The sequence below is a fragment of the Squalius cephalus genome (assembly GCF_949319135.1).
Source record: "Squalius cephalus genome assembly, chromosome: 15".
Lineage (NCBI taxonomy): Eukaryota > Metazoa > Chordata > Actinopteri > Cypriniformes > Leuciscidae > Squalius > Squalius cephalus.
The window spans coordinates 3,206,576-3,226,294 of NC_137136.1; the positions used below are offsets into that span (position 1 = coordinate 3,206,576).

At 38.1% G+C, this 19,719-nt stretch overlaps 1 protein-coding gene and 1 pseudogene across 2 annotated transcripts in view; one reads left to right on the forward strand and one right to left on the reverse strand.

The window, feature by feature from the left end:
* The window catches only part of LOC307172356 (leukocyte elastase inhibitor-like), a 69,592-nt gene that overhangs the window by 8,983 nt on the left and 40,890 nt on the right, over positions 1-19,719 (forward strand). The window contains exons 7-8 of the mRNA XM_079894669.1: positions 26-193; positions 306-745. Coding sequence (XP_079750795.1) covers positions 26-193; positions 306-707 — 570 coding nt within the window. The 3' untranslated portion in view covers positions 708-745. The remainder of the gene's footprint in view (positions 1-25; positions 194-305; positions 746-19,719) is intronic.
* Positions 5,484-19,719, reverse strand: part of LOC307172347 (leukocyte elastase inhibitor-like) — a 29,345-nt pseudogene continuing 15,109 nt past the window's right edge. The window contains exons 3-8 of the transcript XR_013824100.1: positions 12,369-12,440; positions 8,799-8,939; positions 8,595-8,712; positions 8,231-8,373; positions 7,961-8,129; positions 5,484-7,848 (exon numbers count right to left, since the gene is read on the reverse strand). The product of XR_013824100.1 is annotated as a leukocyte elastase inhibitor-like (transcript). The remainder of the gene's footprint in view (positions 7,849-7,960; positions 8,130-8,230; positions 8,374-8,594; positions 8,713-8,798; positions 8,940-12,368; positions 12,441-19,719) is intronic.

The following is a 19,719-nucleotide window of genomic DNA, read 5'->3' on the forward strand; positions in this document are numbered from 1 at the left end:
ATGTGTTTCCATTGATGTTTGGCAGAATCAAACTAAACCAGTGAAGATGATGTATCAAGAGGAGGACTTTCCTCTGGCCTTCATCCCAGAGATCAACAGTCAGGTTCTGGAGCTGCCGTATGTCGGGAAGAATCTCAGTATGTTGATCATCCTTCCTAACGAGATGGAAGACGACACCACTGGCCTTCAGAAGGTGATTTAAATGCTTAATTAGCCAGCCGTGTCCAGTCAGATGTTTACTTGTGGAGCAGTTTTCATTTTGACTATTTCAACTATTCATCTGACATGTCTCTCTTATTATCCAGCTTGAAAAGGCACTGACCTACGAGAAGCTCATGGAATGGACCAAACCAGAAGTCATGCGTCAACAAGAGGTTGAAGTGTCTCTACCCAGATTCAAGATGGAGGAAACCTACGACATGAAGAGTCTTCTGATCAGCATGGGAATGGAGGATGTTTTCGACCCGCAGAAGGTGAATCTTTCAGGCATGTCCTCCAACAACGACCTGGTGGTGTCGAAGGTGATCCATAAAGCCTTTGTTGAAGTCAACGAGGAAGGAACCGAAGCGGCTGCAGCCACCACAGTCGTGATGGAAAATAGTTATATCGAACCGCAGTTCTTCAACGCAGACCATCCTTTCCTTTTCTTCATCCGACACAATCCAACCAAGAGCATTTTGTTTTACGGACGCTTCTGCTCTCCATGAGTGAGTCCTGCTGCATGAGACGCTTCCAGCTAGTTTAGGTGATGATCTGGTTAAAATGAGTAGAGGAGACTCGGGACAACTACTACAAATCAAAACAGTTTAAGAAAAATTGATATGTGCCAACAGATCTTTTGCAATTTACAGGACAAAGACTTCTTTAATTAATAGTATAAAATTTTACAAAAATGATTTTGCTTCAAACAGAAATTAATCCTACTAGGGTAAGTGGAACCTGCATTACAATTATTTGAAATACATTAATTCCTAATCATTTTAGATCAGGGTTATTATCGTTAACTAAAGCCATAAAAGTTACTTGAAAAACAAAACAAAAAAAAAAACATTTAGTTTAAGTTGAAGTACTCAAATAATTACAAATGTCAATGTACACAACAAAATTACGAAAACTTTAAAATGAAAACAAAATAGCCTATAATAAAAAGGAAATCTAATTTAAAATATTACCAAAAACTATAATAGTATATCAATGATAAATGTTACAAACTGCTCGGATACGCAAAGGCTGAGGGTCCAAAGGCAGTAGTTTATTAAAGGTTAATCCAAAGTATCATTTGGCTAAATATTATGTGTATGCATTCACTGTAACAGTATATTCAGCATAAATGAAATAAATCTTTACAATTCTTCAATAAAACCTGATTTTGAGTCATTTTTAACTGTAAACCGCTGTGACAAATTAACTGTGGTCAAACTCTGGTGCCAATGAAACTCAAAGAAAACTGGTTTCTGAAAAGAGTGTTGAGGGGAAAAAACATGGAAAGAGGAAATTAAACTATCATTTTAATTAGTAAAATAAGTTTATTTTTATGAATGTAACATCAGGGTGTATATGTTGTTACACACACACACACACACACACACACACACACACACACACACACACACACACACACACATATAAATATATATATATATATATTAATAAAAAAAATGTATTGACTAAAATTATATATTTTATATTTTTACCATTAAGAGAATTCTCTGTTTCATAATATTACTGTATAAAAGTTGCTGAAAAACTTAGGAAGTTTAATGAAGTTAGGGAATACTTTAGATTGGGGCTTGTTGCAATTGAACTGTATTTCATGTAAAATAAAGCTTAATTTTAGTTTAATTTTAGTTATTTTGTTATGAGCTTTTGTCGATTTTATTTAGGTGGGTTTTTCCATTCAATTTAGCCTTTATTTTTATTTCATTTTTAGTAATTGATTAGCTTATCAAAATTAGCTTATCACCCTTGTGCTGCATTAGGGACATTTTTATCCTTTTCAGTTTAATTTCTTTGACCATTTTGGCTGTTTTAATGCAAATGGTATGTAATTTGGCAAAATTGTGACTTTGTGGATAAATTTAAAAATTTTGATTCCATTTTGCATAATATGTATAACACACACTGTGTAGATCAAATAGGAAACACTCAGCACCATAATGGCCAAAAATGTCCCATTGAAACCCATTAAAACGTCGTTTAAAGCCGGGGCCGTCATTAATACATGAATCATGATTTATGTTGAAACATCCTTTCATTTTGAAGCAAAAGCATTATATTTGCATTATATAGTGTATTCCACCAGATGACATCACTACATAGGTATTCCCTATGGGGGGAAATGCACGTTATTTTCCTGGTTTCCACTAGGGGCACTATTGACTGTGATATGAATCATTTTAATGACTCAACGATCTAAAATGATGTTTCTGAGTATGTGTGGATGTCTGAGAGCAATGTGTGTCTGCGTTGACGAAAGTGTGTGTGTGTGTAGGGCCTAAATATAATACATGGTGTTTAGGCGAGTGACAAAAATCATAATATCCTGAAGGTCATAGCTCTCTCTCTCTCTCTCTCCCTCTGTGTGTGTGTGTGTGTGTGTGTGTGTGTGTGTCGGTGGTGTAGGATGTGTGTGTAGGCGTGTATTAGAGTATGGATACCCGACCCGAGCCCGACGGGACCCGTCGGTACCCGACGGGCCGGGCCGGGTTCGGACAGATATTTAGAAATTATGTTCGGGTTCGGGTCGGGCTCGGTCACATCAGCGCGATAAGGCATTGAACATTTTAAATTTAAAACAGCTTATTATGTAGGTAACGTTAGCCAATGTGCCTGATGCTTTCACTTGATGGAAACGTTCGTTTTTGTGATTAAAATGCATGTAAAATTTTACCATAACATCTGTCTTCCTGTGTGCGCAAATTTCAAATTTGTTTATGTAGCCGTGACAACCAAACACGTGCATGCGCGCCTATGTTAAGTGCGCTTGTTTCTCCGTGCGCGCTGATGCACTCATCCTGTTGACATTTCCTTCCTACAGTTGCTTAATAAAAGCGGGCTTTCCACACAAACAAACGTACATGTGTCATTAGTATGAGAAAAAAATGGGATTTTAACTGTCGGTCTCGGGTCGGGCTCGGACATAAATATCTTTATGCCTGTCGGGCTCGGGTCGGGTTCGGTTACTGCTCTGTCGGACGCGGGCCGGGCTCGGACAGAAAAATTCGGCCCGATCCGCACTCTAGTAGGGAGACAGGCACAGGTTATAGTCACCTAGTAGAAATCAGGAAAATGTTTGCAATACTGCAGATGTTTGCAGTATGTCAATTATATGAAAAATGGTACCAACTGGTGGAAAACAGTAAAAAGTAAATATTTTACCCCAAGGCTTGGTAATGACAGGGTATTTGAATAGAAATTATGATTTTATGATATTATGACAATGGGTTCAAAAATGGATGTTTTAATGGGTTTAAATAGGATTTTTTTTTTTTTTTTTAAAAACTTAAACTAAAATTAAGCTTTATTTTAGGTGAAATGCAGTTCAATTGAAACAACAATCCCCAAATATAAAATATAAATAGTAAAAATATAAAATATATAATTTTAGTCAATACATTATATATATATATATATATATATATATATATATATATATATATATATATATATATATATATATATATATATTAGAACATATACATTCTGGGGCCTGTTTCAGAAAGGAGGTTCAACCAACTCTGAGTTAAAACTTGAACTCTGAGTTGACTTACCCTGAGATGGGAAACTCTGAGTTTTCGGTTACAGAACAGCTGAAATTAGTTAGTTCAATCAACTCTGAGTTGACCTACTCTGAGTTTAGCGCATGCACCACAACTATAAAAAGGCATTATCAATGGAGCGCAGATATTATGAGTCACCATGGTTAGTAATAGAAGTAATTTACCCAACTGTTATAATATCTGAGGTGAAACTGGAAGAACAGAATGTTATTAAACCTAATTTTAATGTTCATGTAGGTGCAATCCTGCAGGCATTAAAAGAACATGGCAGCTGCTGAAAATTAAATATAAAAACATAATTCAATCAAGTAAGGCTTGAGCACATCATGGGTGTAGGCTACCTGACTTTACATTTGACATATTAAATAACTAAAGCATCCAGTGTCTAGCAGTGCAACAGCATTTTTGGCTGAGGGAATTCCTGGAGGGACTTCAGAGCCAGTCCCAAAGATCCAAGGGCCTCATAAAATGTAAGAGGTTTACATGTGTTATTTTTTATATAGGTTTTTTTTAGATTTCCATTTATTTTACTTTGGGTTGGGTTTTTTGTTGGTCCCAACAGATTCTGATGGTAATATCTGTCTTGTGGAGCCTCCTGTCCCAACAGAACCCCAGGCAGTCGTAAGTAGCCACTCAATACACCAGACATTACGACAAATAGTGTTATAAAGTGTACTCGACCAAATGCTCATCTTCACAGGATGATGGGGATGAAGAGTTTCTGCTGCCACAGAGAGGCCTACAGAGGTAATGTTAATATTATGTGTCTACACATCAAACAAGCTACACATTCAGATTTCAGATGTTCTAAGTTTAAATCTAAGTATAAACAGGTATTCTTATCTCTCCCTCCGCCCCCAGAGTGTGGAAGAACAGCAAGAGGACGGTCCAGCAACTTCTGTTGCACAGATGAACACAGTTCAGTGATTTCCAGTAAATGCCACAGTTTAATTCTGTAGAATTTGTTTTACTGTACTACTGTACTCTACTACTATATTTTCAGTTGCCAGTTAAGTTATAAGTTATATTAAGTTATATAGACTTCATCTTATTAAAAAAATAGAAAAACACTGCAGTAAAAATAACAAATTTTATTAATAAAAAGGTACTGAAAGAATGAATGAGGTGTTTAAACACTGCTTCCTCTTTAAAAAATGGGAGGAGACCAAAAGAAACTCTGGGTTTACCGAAGAAAACCTGCTCCCGACCAGGGGTGCGTTTCCCAAAAGCATCGTTGGCCAACTATGGTCGCAAGTTCCGTCGTTACCAATAGAGTTCAATGGACATTGCGATGAACTTGCGACCATAGTTGGCCAACGATGCTTTCGGGAAACGCACCCCAGGTTAGGTTCACAGAGTAAGTCACCATGGTAACTGACTCTGAGTATAAGTTACCTCTCTTTCAGAAACGGGCTTGACTTACTCTGCTTTCTCAGGTTTAACATACCTCCCATTCTGAAACAGAAAACTCAGAGTTTCCCTCATTTCAGGGTTAACATACTCAGAGTTTTCACTTAACCTCCTTTCTGAAACAGGCCCCCTGATGTTACATTCATAAAAATAAACTTATTTTACTAATTAAAATGGTAGATTAATTTCCTCTCTTTCCGTGTTTTTCCCTCAACACTCTTTTCAGAAACCAGTTTTCTTTGAGCTTCATTGGTTTACAGTTAAAAATGACACAAAATCAGGTTTTATTGAAGAATTGTGAAGATTTATTTCATTTATGTTGAATATACTGTTGCAGTGAATGCATACACATAATATGTAGCCTCAATAAATGATTCTGTAAACTGATAGATTTGATTACATATACAGTAGCATGAAGAGACCCGTCCAAAACCACAGCCTGAATGAGACTCAGGACAACTGCAATGCATTTAATTTCTTCAATCATAAACACGTTTCCTAGAACTCTCCCGGACTCATTATCCCTGATGCTGTCAACTGTGTAACCTTGTTAACTCCATCTAGGCTGGCTATATAAGCCCGATTTATTCCGATTTTAAAGGGGTATCTATTTGGATTGTTTGCCTGTGTTTTGACCTTTTGCCTGTTTTGGATTACGTCTTTGGATTAGTGATAGGAGAAAAGCTTCGAATCAATTGAACCAATTGCTTTGCAAAATGATTCACTGTTTCAAAGCATTTGAAACGCTATTTGCTGGGGACGCCTGCTGATCAAAACAGTGTAAATGCAACAAAAATCACGTGACTTTGGCAGTTTAAAACAGGCGTCGAACCACTGATTCGCTTCATGAAGGAGTGTTTCGAAAGCTCACATCACTACTTTAATAAACTACTGCCTCTGGATCCTCAGCCTTTGCGTATCCGAGCAGTTTGTAACATTTATCACTGATATACTATTATAGTTTTTGGTAATATTTTCAATTAGATTTCCTTTTTATTATAGGCTATTTTGTTTTCATTTTAAAGTTTTCATAATTTTGTTGTGTACATTGTCATTTTTAATTATTTGTGTACTTCAACTTCAACAAAAATTTTTTTTTCAAGTAACATTTATGGTTTTAGTTAACGATAATAACCCTGATCTAAAATGATTAGGAATTAATGTATTTCAAATAATTGTAATGCAGGTTCCACTTACCCTAGTAGGATTAGTTTGTGTTTATTTTATTAAAGCTACACTGTGTAATTTTTTAAGTTGATTCTTAGCAAAAAAACACTTTGTTCTATCAAAAGTATATGTGCTCATTCATGTGTAATTACTTCCACCAACTAATAAAGTATTCTCGTAAGCGTAAAATCTGCCATTTATAATACATACGAGCGAGTCGCTCGAATGGTGGCAGCCATGTTGCGCCTCCATCTTGAGAATACATTCGCCAAAGAGGGACATACCTGGAAATTCAAGCTTCGCCTTTCGCGTTTTACACTCAGTGACACCGTGACGAATGCGAGGGGGAGATTACTCGCGACTGCCGGCAGATTTGAAAGATCACGCCTATTTTCGAGGACATGTGGCAGAGTGGCCAAGGAAGCGAAAGAGAGAATTAAAACGTCAACGCGACAGGCAAATCAGCAGGACCAAAGTCAATATTGGAGTAACTTTTCCCAGATGGAAAGAGCTCATGAGGAGCAAAGATTTTAAAACGGACGCGGAAGTTGCCTGCTTTCTTCTCGACAGGTAATTCAGCCTATTTGTGTAAATTCGAAGTTTATAGTTGCTTGTCTAACCATAGCATGGTTGTGCATAATGCCAGAACGACCTCTAGTATAACTTGCGTTACTTTTCCTTGCGTCAATGGTGAAAAAGTATTGTTTACCTTGTAACATAAATCTGTGCTGTGACGGATCACAGGTGATGAATAGTTTTAAAGGCGCAATTTTTGTGAAGTCGAACTGGAAGCCATGTTAATCTTGGAATAATACGGCCACCGTAGGAGTTAATGCGGCCTCGGAAGGAAACAGAAACTAATATTTACTGGGTAGTCATATACAATTTCACCACTAGATGGGGGAAAATATCACACAGTGTAGCTTTAATTAAATCAGTCTTTCTCCTGCAAATTGCAAAAGATCTGTTGGCACATATCAATTTTTCTTAAACTGTTTTGATTTGTAGAAGTTGTCTCGAGTCTCCTTTACTCATTTTAACCAGATCATCACCTAAACTAGCTGGAAGCGTCTCATGCAGCAGGACTCACTCATGGAGAGCAGAAGCGTCCGTAAAACAAAATGCTCTTGGTTGGATTGTGTCGGATGAAGAAAAGGAAAGGATGCTCTGCGTTGAAGACCTGCGGTTTGATATAACTCAAAAACATCACGACGCCAGTGGCTGCAGCCGCTTCGGTTCCTTCCTCGTTGACTTCAAAAAAGGCTTTATGGATCACCTTCGACACCACCAGGTCGTTGTTGGAGGACATGCCTGAAAGATTCACCTTCTGCTGGTCGAAAACATCCTCCATTCCCATGCTGATCAGAAGACTCTTCATGTCGTAGGTTTCCTCCATCTTGAATCTGGGCAGAGATACTTCAACCTCTTGTTTACGCATGACTTCTGGTTTGGTCCATTCCATGAGCTTCTCATTGGTCAGTGCCTTTTCAAGCTGGATAATTAGAGAGACATGTCAGATGAATAGTTGAAATAGTCAAAATGAAAATTGCTCCACAAGTAAACATCTGACTGGTCACGGCTGGCTAATTAAGCATTCAAATCACCTTCTGAAGGCCAGTGGTGTCGTCTTCCATCTCGTTAGGAAGGATGATCAACATACTGAGATTCTTCCCGTCATACGGCAACTCCAGAACCTGACTGTTGATCTCTGGGGATGAAGGCCAGAGGAAAGTCCTCCTATTGATACATCATCTTCACTGGTTTAGTTTGATTCTGCCAAACATTAATGGAAACACATTATAACCTCTCAGATTTCATCATGACAGTTACAAATATTATTAAAATAATATTAAAAAAAGAGCATGAAATCTCACCTTGCTCAGCTTAAACTGTCCATCTCTGGTGGCTTCCTTTGGGAATTTATTCTCCCAGTTTCCCTTGAAGTAGATGGTGTTCACCAAGACCAGTTTCGTCATCCCATCGATGGCTCCCTGTGGCACCAAGTCCTTGATCTTCTCTAAAATACAAATGGACATTGTTCACTTTCAGCAGTGATTTGAACTGTTTGGTTTGATATTTTTATCATTTATCTCAACTCAAGAACCCATGAAGCCAAACATGGCCCTTGAAAAGACATTTTTGCTGAATCTAAAGTGCTGCAAAAAACATGAAATAACATTTATTTGTAAGAATGTAAAAGAAGTTTCAAATTGAGAATAAGTTTATGCTGATTTTCACCTTGTGTTTTTGTCTCCACCCATTGGTTGATGTTGAGACGAGCAGCCTCTGATTGGTTCCTGAAGTCCACCTTCTCCAGTCCGGCTTCATAGTAGCTTTTTGCGTCATCGAGGAATTTCTGTAATACAGCAAACCGATTGAGGTGGAAGTGATATTAGAGTTGAGAACATTTCCAGAACCTCCAGTGAATAAACCGAGTCTTACCTCAACAAACTGGTAGGATTGCTCTCCGTAGAGGCGGTTGGCGAGACTCAACACATACGGGACTCCTGGTTTGTTCAGATCACTCATGAACTTGCTGAAGCTGGAATGAATTTGATCCTCAGGTTTTTCCTCTGGACATTTCTGTTTGCATCAACAATATCAGATTTAATCAGTTGAATCAGACGAACCCAAAGGATACATGCATCTCTACAGTAAATAGAGCGCCGGTGGTGCTGCTCAGTTGGCGACACGGACACGTGCACTGTTCATTTGTTGTTCGTGTTGAGTTTGATTTTAATTGCTGAAGGTTTTAAACGGTTTTAATGTGTTAAAGTGATTGATCATAATGAAGACGTTTTTGGTACAATTCCTATTACTGACTTTGATTGGAGGAAGGATCCTTGCTCTGAATCGTGTATCATCTGCACACTTTCTCGCTGTACCATCTGTGTGCTATACCAGAGCAGAATTGCTCTTTCTGAGGCCTGAAAGAACATTGCCTCCCACGGTTTTACCTGTTGATTTCAGGAGGAAGAGCGCATTTTCGGCGCGACCCAGGAAAAGAGGGAAGAGAGGAGGAGTTCGTCTCCGTCTTCGGAACCGTGGTAATAAACCTCCTCTTCCGTCTGTGATTTTAAGCAATGTGCGCTCCTTAAAGAACAAAATTGAGGAGCTACGCACGATCACAAGGACATGGCACGAGTATCGCGAGTCCTGCTTGATGGGGTTCACGGAGACATGGCTTCATCGGGACATCCCTTGCTCTTTGGTTGAACTGGATGGGTTTTCGCTTGTTCGTGCAGACAGGGATGGAAACTCGGGCAAATCAAGAGGAGGCGGTGTCTGTATATACGTCAAGGACAAATGGTGCTGCCAGCATACGGTGAGAGAAACTGTGTGCAATCCCGATGTGGAATTACTATGTTTATCATTAAGGCCTTTTTATCTACCACGTGAATTTGGAAACATCATTATTTGTGCGGTGTACGTTCCACCAAGCGGGAATGCCGCTAGGGCGGCGAGGTGTATAAGTGATTGTGTCAACGAACAATTAAGGCGCACTCCAGCGGCTCCAATTTTTATCCTTGGAGACTTTAATCAGTGTAGACTGGAGCTTATGCTACCGGGATATGAACAATACATTAAGTGCTTCACTAGAGGTAATAAGATTTTGGACAAATGTTACGGAAACGTTAAGGATGCATATGTTGCAAAGGCCAAACCTCCTCTATCTAACTGTGATCATAACACTGTTCATTTGATTCCAACTTATAAAACTCTATTAAAAAGTGCTAAGCCACACACAAAGACAATCTCGGTTTGGTCGGAGGATAGTATTGAGACCTTAAAAGGTTGCTTTGATTCCACGGATTGGGATCTTTTTCACGCGATGGACATTGAGACGGCCACAGAATCCATAACGGACTATATAAATTTTTGTGTGGACTCAATTGTGGAGAAGAAAACTGTGACGGTATTTCCAAATAACAAAAGTTTTATAACAAAGGAAGTTAAGGAATGTTTGAATAGGAAGAAGCTGGCATTTATAAATCATGACAAAATTAAATTAAAAATAGTCCAAAAGAAATGTAATATATTACTGAAGGGGGCGAGGAAAAAATATAGAGATACAACAGAAGATAATTTTGCTATAGGGAATTCAAAAAAACTGTGGGATGCAATGAAAGTTGTAACAAATATGGCACCACCTCACAAAACCTTTATAACTAATGATGACGAACAAAGGGCAAATGATTTAAATTACTTTTTTCTTAGGTTTGAGTCACCAGCTGATTATACGAGTGTTCTGGACAATGTAATATGCGAACCGGGTCAGAGGTTAGTGGTTGACCCACAGGTGGTCAGTACTATATTCAGAGGTGTATGCTCTAAAAAATCTATGGTTCTGGATAGAATTTTGGCCTTTTTGTTAAAAACTTGTGCTATGGAGCTATCCATGGCATTCTGCCCCATTTTCCAAAAATCTTTGGATTCACATACTATTCCATCTCTATGGAAGAAATCCATTGTTATACCAGTTCCTAAGAAACAGAACTCACTGGAGAATTGTGATTTTAGACCAGTGGCCCTCACTTCTCATGTTATGAAGTGTTTTGAGCGATTTGTTTTAATGGGGTTAAAGGATCAAGTCAAACCATTACTCAACCCGCTTCAATTCGCATATAGGGAGAGGCGAGGTACTGAAGACGCCATTAACTACATCTCTCATTTGGTCAGCAGTCACTTAGAAGACAGTCAATCATATGCCCGTTTACTTTTTATTGATTTTAGTTCAGCGTTTAATACCTTAAATCCCATGTTGCTGACAACAAAGTTAAAAGAGTTTAAGATAAATCCATACTGTATTAAGTGGCTCTATTCCTTTCTGAACAACCGTACACAACAGGTGAGAGTCAACAACTCGTATTCTGAGGTTAAAATTACGAACACGGGAGCCCCGCAGGGATGTGTCTGCTCGCCAATTTTATTTACACTATACACCAATGATTGCGTAGCACGTCAAGACAATACTTTTTTAATCAAATTTTCTGATGACCCTGCAATTTTAAGCTTATTAAACAGGAAAGATAATGTTTCTCATCATTTCTCTGAGGTGGACAGATTTGCAGGTTGGTGTGACAATAACTCCTTAATACTAAATGGAACTAAGACGGTTGAGATGATTTTTGATCCTAGAAGTGTGGGGGACCATAGTCCGGTAATGATACACGGCAATATCATTGCACAGGTCCCTTCATATAAGTACTTGGGAGTTTTTATAGATAATTCACTATGCTGGTCTTTTCATGTCAATAATCTTTGTTCCAGGCTACAGCAGAGACTATACTTTCTACGCAGGTTAAAAGCGTTTGGAGTGAATCAGAGAATCATGTATTTGTTTTACCAGTCTATTTTCGAGAGCTTGATTAGATATACAGTAGTATTACTGCATGGTATGGTAATCTCTCTGTCCAATTAAAATCAAGATTAGGACGTTTGGTGCACACTGCCTTTAAAATTATAGGGGGTGAGGAGAGACGATCACCACAAGAGTTGTTTGATGCTTCAATTTTAAACCATGCCAGGAACATTGTTGGAGACGATACTCATATCCTGAATGCCAACTTTAAATTATTACCATCAGGAAGGAGGTATAGGGTCTTGATGTGTAGGTCTAATCGACTGAAAAATTCTTTTGTTCCTACTGCAATCAAAGTGTTAAACAGATAAAATATTATGAATTGCCATTGTGTCTTCTATGTATCTAATTTCACTTACCTGCTATTTATTTTAATGTATGTTGTATTGTAGGTATTGATTGCCATTATGTTTTATATATTTAATTTTACTTATTTCTATTCGTTTTTAATGTATGTTGTTGTATGTATGGACTTTGCACGTTGTCCAAGACAAATTTCCCAGTGATGGGACTAATAAAGTATAAAGTAAAAGTAAAGTAAAGTAAATACAGCTGTTCATGCAACAGAACCTTGACAGAATGTTGGCTAAAGTTCTGAGAACATTCCCTGTTAACTGGGTTAGTGTTTGATGTAAATATTCATACGAAACCTTGAGTTCAGCAGGAGTCTGAGGATTCTGGGTTTGCTCCATCATTGGTGGTTCATTGTTAAAGCCCAGGACCTACACAGCATTGATATGGTAGAGTTAATAAAGATAACTTAAACATATATTGTGAATGCACTTCCCAAATGCTCATTAGAATAGTTTCAAATGTTCTAGAAAACACAGTGAAGAACTGATGATGTCAAACACATTCTTTGTAGATTTTGGCCCTCAGGCCTTTGATAATTAAATGAGTGGAAAGAGTGATTAATTGCTGGCACTTTACTGTTTATGCCATGCCTGGAACTCAGTTTACATGTGGTGTGTCCAGAATCGAATACTTTCCTTCGCCAAAAGAGTAAAGCAAGGCAAGTTTATTTATATAGCACATCTCATACACAATGGTAATTCAAAGTGCTTTACATAGAGGAAAATAAAATAAATCAAAAGAAATAAGAATAATTAAAACAGTTTTGAATAAAAAATAAAATAAAATACAGAACAAATACCGGTAGTCGGACAAACAGTGGCACAGTGCTCATTCAGTAAATGCACAGCTAAACAGAAGTGTTTTGAGTCTGGATTAGTATGCACTGTATTTGAAACACAGTAAGCGGAAAGTCCCCTGATGACCTACTACTACTTCCAAGGTTCTGAAGTGCGCATTCGATGGACACTTTACTATCCCATGAGGCCACGGGAGAGGATTTATGAATGGCAGTGAAGCGACGCAACTGATGCTGGTTGGTCACGTGACAGTAACAACATGGTGGATGTAGTACGTCCGGATTACATTCATAATACACATTCATACTTCATATAACACACTTTTTAATGCCCACGAAGTAAATTCAAATTCAAATGTATACATACTCAGACAGTATGTGATTCAGACGCAGCTACAGATTAGATCTAGCCTGGTTAAAACCAGACCATTCTCAGCAGTAACTGAGTTATGGTCTGGCAAAGCTCCATAGACAAATCATTTCCAAAGGGGCGTCACCAACGGACGTCGCTCAAATGCCTCTGGGCGCAATTGGATAGACCTAAAACTCCTAAAATCAGAGATCGTCATCTTGTAAAGCTGTATGCTGTGTCCCAATTCGCCTAAGTTACACTACGCCATAAAAGTATGTACTCTTTTTGTGAAGAAAAGGTAATTTACTTTTGAATGTGTAGCAAAAAAGTAGGCAAGCTTTGGGACATGTTACTTCGTCATCTTTATCGGACGGATCTGTCGCGTGCATCCTGTCACGTAAACTGCCCTGTCAATCATCGTGACACAGTTAAAATCCTCTATTAAATCTAATTTAATTTCCTACCGTTTCGGAGAGAAATGTAGTAGCACGTTCATCTGCCAGTGGGTCTTTCATGGAGACTGTCCTCATGTGTTTGCAATTTAAATATAATAATGCATCTAAAAGTTGAAAGGACGTCGCTCAAATGCCTCTGGGCGCAGATAGACCTAAAACCAATCAGAGCGATCGTCATTGTGTAAAGCCCGCCTCAACGTTTCTGATTGGTGCCGCGATTTCTATGGAAATGGGATTGAATGAGCTCTTTGCCAGACCAGTGCTGCGTTCCAGTCCAAAATTGTCATGCCCTTCACTCGCTAACTTCCCTCCGTCTCGTTCACTCGGATGTACGTCATTGCTTACGTTGCACGAGTGCCCACTACTGGCGGAAACTGCAATGGGCTGAACTGGAACGTCCTAAGCCCTTGATCACTTGGAATCAGCTGTGGAGTTGATTTATTATTTACATTTTTTTCCCTTTAAGAATTTGTTTAATGCAGCATCCAAATGTTTATAGGTGTGTTTGGGTTGTTTTAAATAAAAAAATATATAATTAATATATCATAGAGTTGTCAGTGTGGTGGTGATTAGACGAGATATGTGGTGACGTCACAATCGTACTGCATTGTGGGTCATATAGGTGCCTGAAGTGTACATTTGAAGCAGACTCGCTCCCTCGGTCAAAATCGAGGGAATGAGGGTCTGTCCATATAAACTTCCCTCGTCCACTTCACGAAGTGGAACACACTTCAAAATGGCGGCAGGGATTCCCCCAAGGGGAAGTGCTTAGGGAAGTTCGCAAGTGCGTGTCTAAAAGTGGACTGGAACGCAGCATACTTCTCGAGCAAATCTGAATTTGCCAGAAGTTGTCTGGGTTTTCCCAGGCTAGATTAGATCTTGTTCAGGAAACAATTTCCCGTTAGTGAAAGCATTTTTACATATATAAAATGCAAATACCATATACAGAGATGGGAAGTTATGAAGTACAAATACTGTGTTACTTTACTTAAGTAGATTTTTTCTGGTATCAGTTTATTTCACTATTTAAGTTTTTACTTTCACTCACATTTTTTACACAATACTTTCTACTTATATTTTCAAACCTCATTACTTTAATTCTAATCTGTATTTGCTGACATGATCAATACTATTTCTTGTCATTGTGCGCCTTTTTCAACAGAAAACATGACTCCTCCATTGGTGAATAATTTTCTTGACTATCACGCACCACAGACGTAGGCTATAAGCTCCCACGGAGCAAGGCAGAAGACAACAAGAAGAATGATCAACGTTATGGATGAGACAGAGGGAGTTAAAGATGTCTGCATGACTGAGAATAGAGACATTCCTGATGACGCACGGCCATATATGAGGGAGATTATGTAATTGTCTGCATTAAAAAGGATTTCTGGCGAATGCATTGCTAATTGTGCGAACCTAAAAAGCACAAAATGCTGGCTTTCAAGAATTCGCTGTTGAATTTAAGAAAGCACTTAAAGGTTGTGTATGACAGATAATGCCCAGTTTTTGAAGCGATTCGCAGGGGTTCAGATTTAGGAGCGGCTAAGGATTATTCCCAACAATTTTATTTCTCAGTGTTTGTATAAGGGATGTTGCCACATGTTGCTGGTGCTGATGGCACACACATTAATATTCAGTCTTTAGGACAAATTGTTTAGGCCAGTGAATAGGCCTGTGTCTGTTTCCATGTAATGTCGCCAATTTGAGCATGTACTGATTTAAAGAAATACTTTTTCTTTTTTTATTATGGAAATGTGTACTCTGCTCTTAATTTCTCCAGTATTAAGCGGTCATCTGAAACCTGACAGGTTTAGTCAGATAGTTTCCATATGCTGCAAAACCGGTAAACCAGGTGAAGTGTAAATTATGCTTGCATTATAATTTTCTTTCTGTTTGTACTTAAATATAATTTACAGTATAACTCGCCTCAATTTTGTCATTTTTAAAGCTTCCAAAGACAAGAGGCAGAATCACCCTACAATCTATGATGTGGCCTAGGGGATGGCACATAGTTTTTTTTCATCAGCTTAGTCTTTTCTCTGCTTGTGTATTACATGGTGGTTGTTCAGCCTGGATACATTCATTAGCTAACAAAATTTGAAATGTAAGTTCTTTTGTATTAAAGCATCAATAGGATGTGAGGTCCAGTTACCACCAGCACAACACTAAAACAGATAGTAGTAGCCATTACTAGCCATACTTTTTTACTTTACCTTGAGTGAAAGGTTTGAGTCCTTGAGTCTTTTTAAACATGAGTATCTGTACTTCTGCTTTAGTTAAGGATGTGTGCACTTTTGCCATCTCTGGCTATTGTAGGATTACAAATTTAAGAATACGTTTAAGATCTGCTGATCCTGCTTCCTTACATAACATCACATGAAAAACTAAGGTGAACTACACTGCATTGGGCATTCAAGGTGAACATGATGGCATCAATTTACTGATTAGATTCAAAAAAGTTTCCATTGAAGGGGTTTTGTTAGTTTTTGATCTTCCTACTGAGAGTCAAACTATGTGTGAATGTTTACATAGTCTTAGATCTTGTGACCATGTGATGTTTATACAATTTGGGGGGTATCATTATCTTAGGTCGGGGGTAATTGCCTCAAATGTCTTTAGATGATTAGATTTAGTGGTCATCTCTAAGGCTGTGTGTAGTCAACACTTTCAAAAAATGTCAGCATCTTTAAGGACAGCCCACTGAATGCCTATAAGATACCATGTAAAGTTCCCTTAGTTAGACTTGATGACTGCAGCTACCGACAGCTCGTGTTCTCAATAAAGAATCCTGCTGAAGAAAGTCTCCTGGGGCCTCATTTATAAACGTTGCGTACGCACAAAAGAAGGCGTACGCCGCTCTCTACGCAATAATTGGTATTTATAAAAAGCAAACTTGACGGGAAAATGTGCGGTCCTTCACGCAAACTCTGACCCAGGCGTACGCACAAAAACGGGTTAAATGAGAAATGGCGAATCTGTCGGCAGATGGAAGAAACACGTGAAAGTGTGTGAAACTGTAGACCGTTGTGTAAAAGAAATGGCAATACTGTCTCTCATAAATAACATGAAGACTTCACAAAGCAAGTCTGACAATTAACAGCCTACAACACCCGTTTGATCGATCTGCAGTGTAAAACAAACAAAATCAAACGAAGATTAGGCCTACAACAGAAATGCAAATTAACACATTTGCAAAAAGAAGTGAAATATGTTCTGCAATAATATTGGCATATTATGCAATTAATCCTCTGGCGATGGAGCGCTAGACGCATTTTTGCATCGACTTTGATGTCCGACCATTTCTTTTTTATTTCGGCCACGGTCCGAGGTTGTGAGGCTGCAGCATTAACGGCGTCTGCAACCTTTTGCTACTCAAGTGCCTTTTTGGCATTAGTAATGCCAACACTGTGCCCTCCAAACAACATTTTACTCATCTTTTCCACCTCGCCAACAATCATGTTATGAGGTTGAAGGATGAACCCAATCGCAGACAGTTTGCAGGACACACAAGGTTTATTATACAAATAATGCCCACGAGGGGGCAAAACAAAAAAAAGACAACGAGTGACTAAAGTGGACTATGACTTGACATAACTTGACTATAAACAAATAGCAAATACAGAAACAGAACTTTCCCTTGATGACGCTCTTGACAGGGTACTCACAGAGATGAACAAAGTCTCACAATGAAAGATAGCAGATTACATGTAACACCATAGCAGGTTTCACAATGAACTGACACAGGACAGAGAACATGAGGGGATTAAATAGAGAGAAACTAATGATGACAGCAGGTGACACAGGTAAAGCAATTATGACAAAACGAGGATAACAAGGGGGCGGGGCAAGAGAACGAGACAACACAAGCACATGGCCCAAACAAATGGCCATGTGCTTGTACACAAAACATGGGTCTGTCATGATTCTGCCACAAGACAAGAGAAAATCAAGAACAAGATGGCAGAATCATGACAGATCATTTCTACTTCACATTGAGTGAAGTTACATTTCTTGATATTCCTCGTTGTGTTTGCCATGATTTCGCAATCGATGAATATTAACTTGTGGGCGTTTCACGGACTATTTATGGGCAACTATGGGCGTGACATGAAGCCGCAAAAGCTGTGCTACATTTAGAATTGATTGTGATTTATTAAGGGAAAACTGCGTAGGATGTGCGTGCGCACGGTTTTATAAATCCGAATATTTTTGTGCGTAGCCTACGCACGTCCTATGTTTCATCCGTACGCCACTTCTGACACAAATCCTACGTAGGGGTGGGAGATATTGACAAAAATGAGTATCTCGATATTTTTTTCCAATATCTCGATATCGATATTCAGACGATATTTTTGCCATCCTTCAAAGAAATGTGTGCAAACTGGCAAAGAAGGTCCAGTTGGTCTTTTGACTTGCTGCATTTGACCTATTATTGTAGGCTATAGAAAAAAACAATAAAGGAGCTAACTAAACAGAATCTGAGGTAGCCCCTATACTTTTTCCACTTAAAAAAAAATATTTTCAAAACGCTATAAATCCATCCATTTTTTCCCCCAAAACGCTATAAATCCTTTATTTTTCCAAAAATTGATGGTTTGTCTTTTAAAAAAAGTCTTTTGTCTTTTATTTTTCGTGTTTGCATTTATGAGGAAAAAACAACATTACGTGACAGTTCTCCATACGCGAGTGCTCTGAAAGCGCACTAAAAAACTTTCAAACTTTCACAGAGACCTCAAAACAGAAAGCACAAAGCCTTTCTTTAAAACGAATTTCGTTTTGTATTAATTGTATCTTAATTTTAATAAAATTTTCATTAACACATTTCCTGGATTTAATACATAAAAAGTAAATAGCAATCACAACATAAGGTGCTTGACTTGAAACTTGAGATTATATCATCATGAACCGGACTGTAGCCTACTAACCTCACAGGCCTAAAAAATGTGAAATATATTTACAGAAAGCTGGTTCTAAACAAAACCATCCAAAACAAAATAAAACTATGAAGCCTAATAAATGTGCATTTCACGGGTGCGTTCACTAGCCTACTGCGAAGATCGCGAGTCTATAGCCTATCGTCAACTTCATCTTTGCAGCCGACACAGAAATTAATAAACAATTAAAATGTCTTATTGCAATATTTTACATATTCATAATCATTACTTTTGCTGGTTCTTTGAAGCAGCTTTTTAGGTTTATGGCGTTTTGGAAAAGAGCTCTTCACGTACAAACACCGTTTCACCAAGGCACAGCGGCCCTTCAGCACAAAAGGAAAAAAGAGAAAAAGCACGGACTTGCTAATTACGAAACTTTGATGTGGTTGAACAGGTGAAACAGTCACAAATTCCTCTGCAACTCCTCAACAATTCCTTCTCAGTACGAGTTATGAAGGAAGAGAACAGCATTACAGTTTTCAGCGCGTCCTCCTCTGATTGCTGTGTTGTGACTGAAAAAGTGTGTGCAGGAGCACATGCGCAAAACGTAGGTTTGTAAAATGTCCTTTTGTAAAATGACATATGATAAAATAAAAATAATTCATTTATCATTTTACAAACCGGTTTTGCACATGTGCTTCTGTGCGCACTATTTCGAATTTACGTATGAATGTGCGTTTTTGACGACACGGGACTAGTGGTCGACCGATATTGGTTTTTTGATGGCCGATGCCGATGCCGATATCTTAGAGAGCAGGGTGGCCGATGGCCGATATAAAGCCGATATTTTTATATATATTTATTTTAATCAATATTTAATAAATTATAAATAAATTATAAAACAAATTTTTAAAATAAACATGATTTTATACTTTAGAATGGCAACTTCTTAAATTTGCAATCCTATTACAGTATTTTTCACAAAGTAATTGTTTAGAAATATATGAATATGTGAATAAAAAGAATGTAAACACTGTAACAGGGCACTCAGTAATCTGGTTTATTTTCTTGCTGGTAATCATATTTTTTCAAATAAAGACAAGGTAACACTAATTTTACATACAGCACAGTGAAAACGATATGAATATGACACAGTTGGCAACTGGA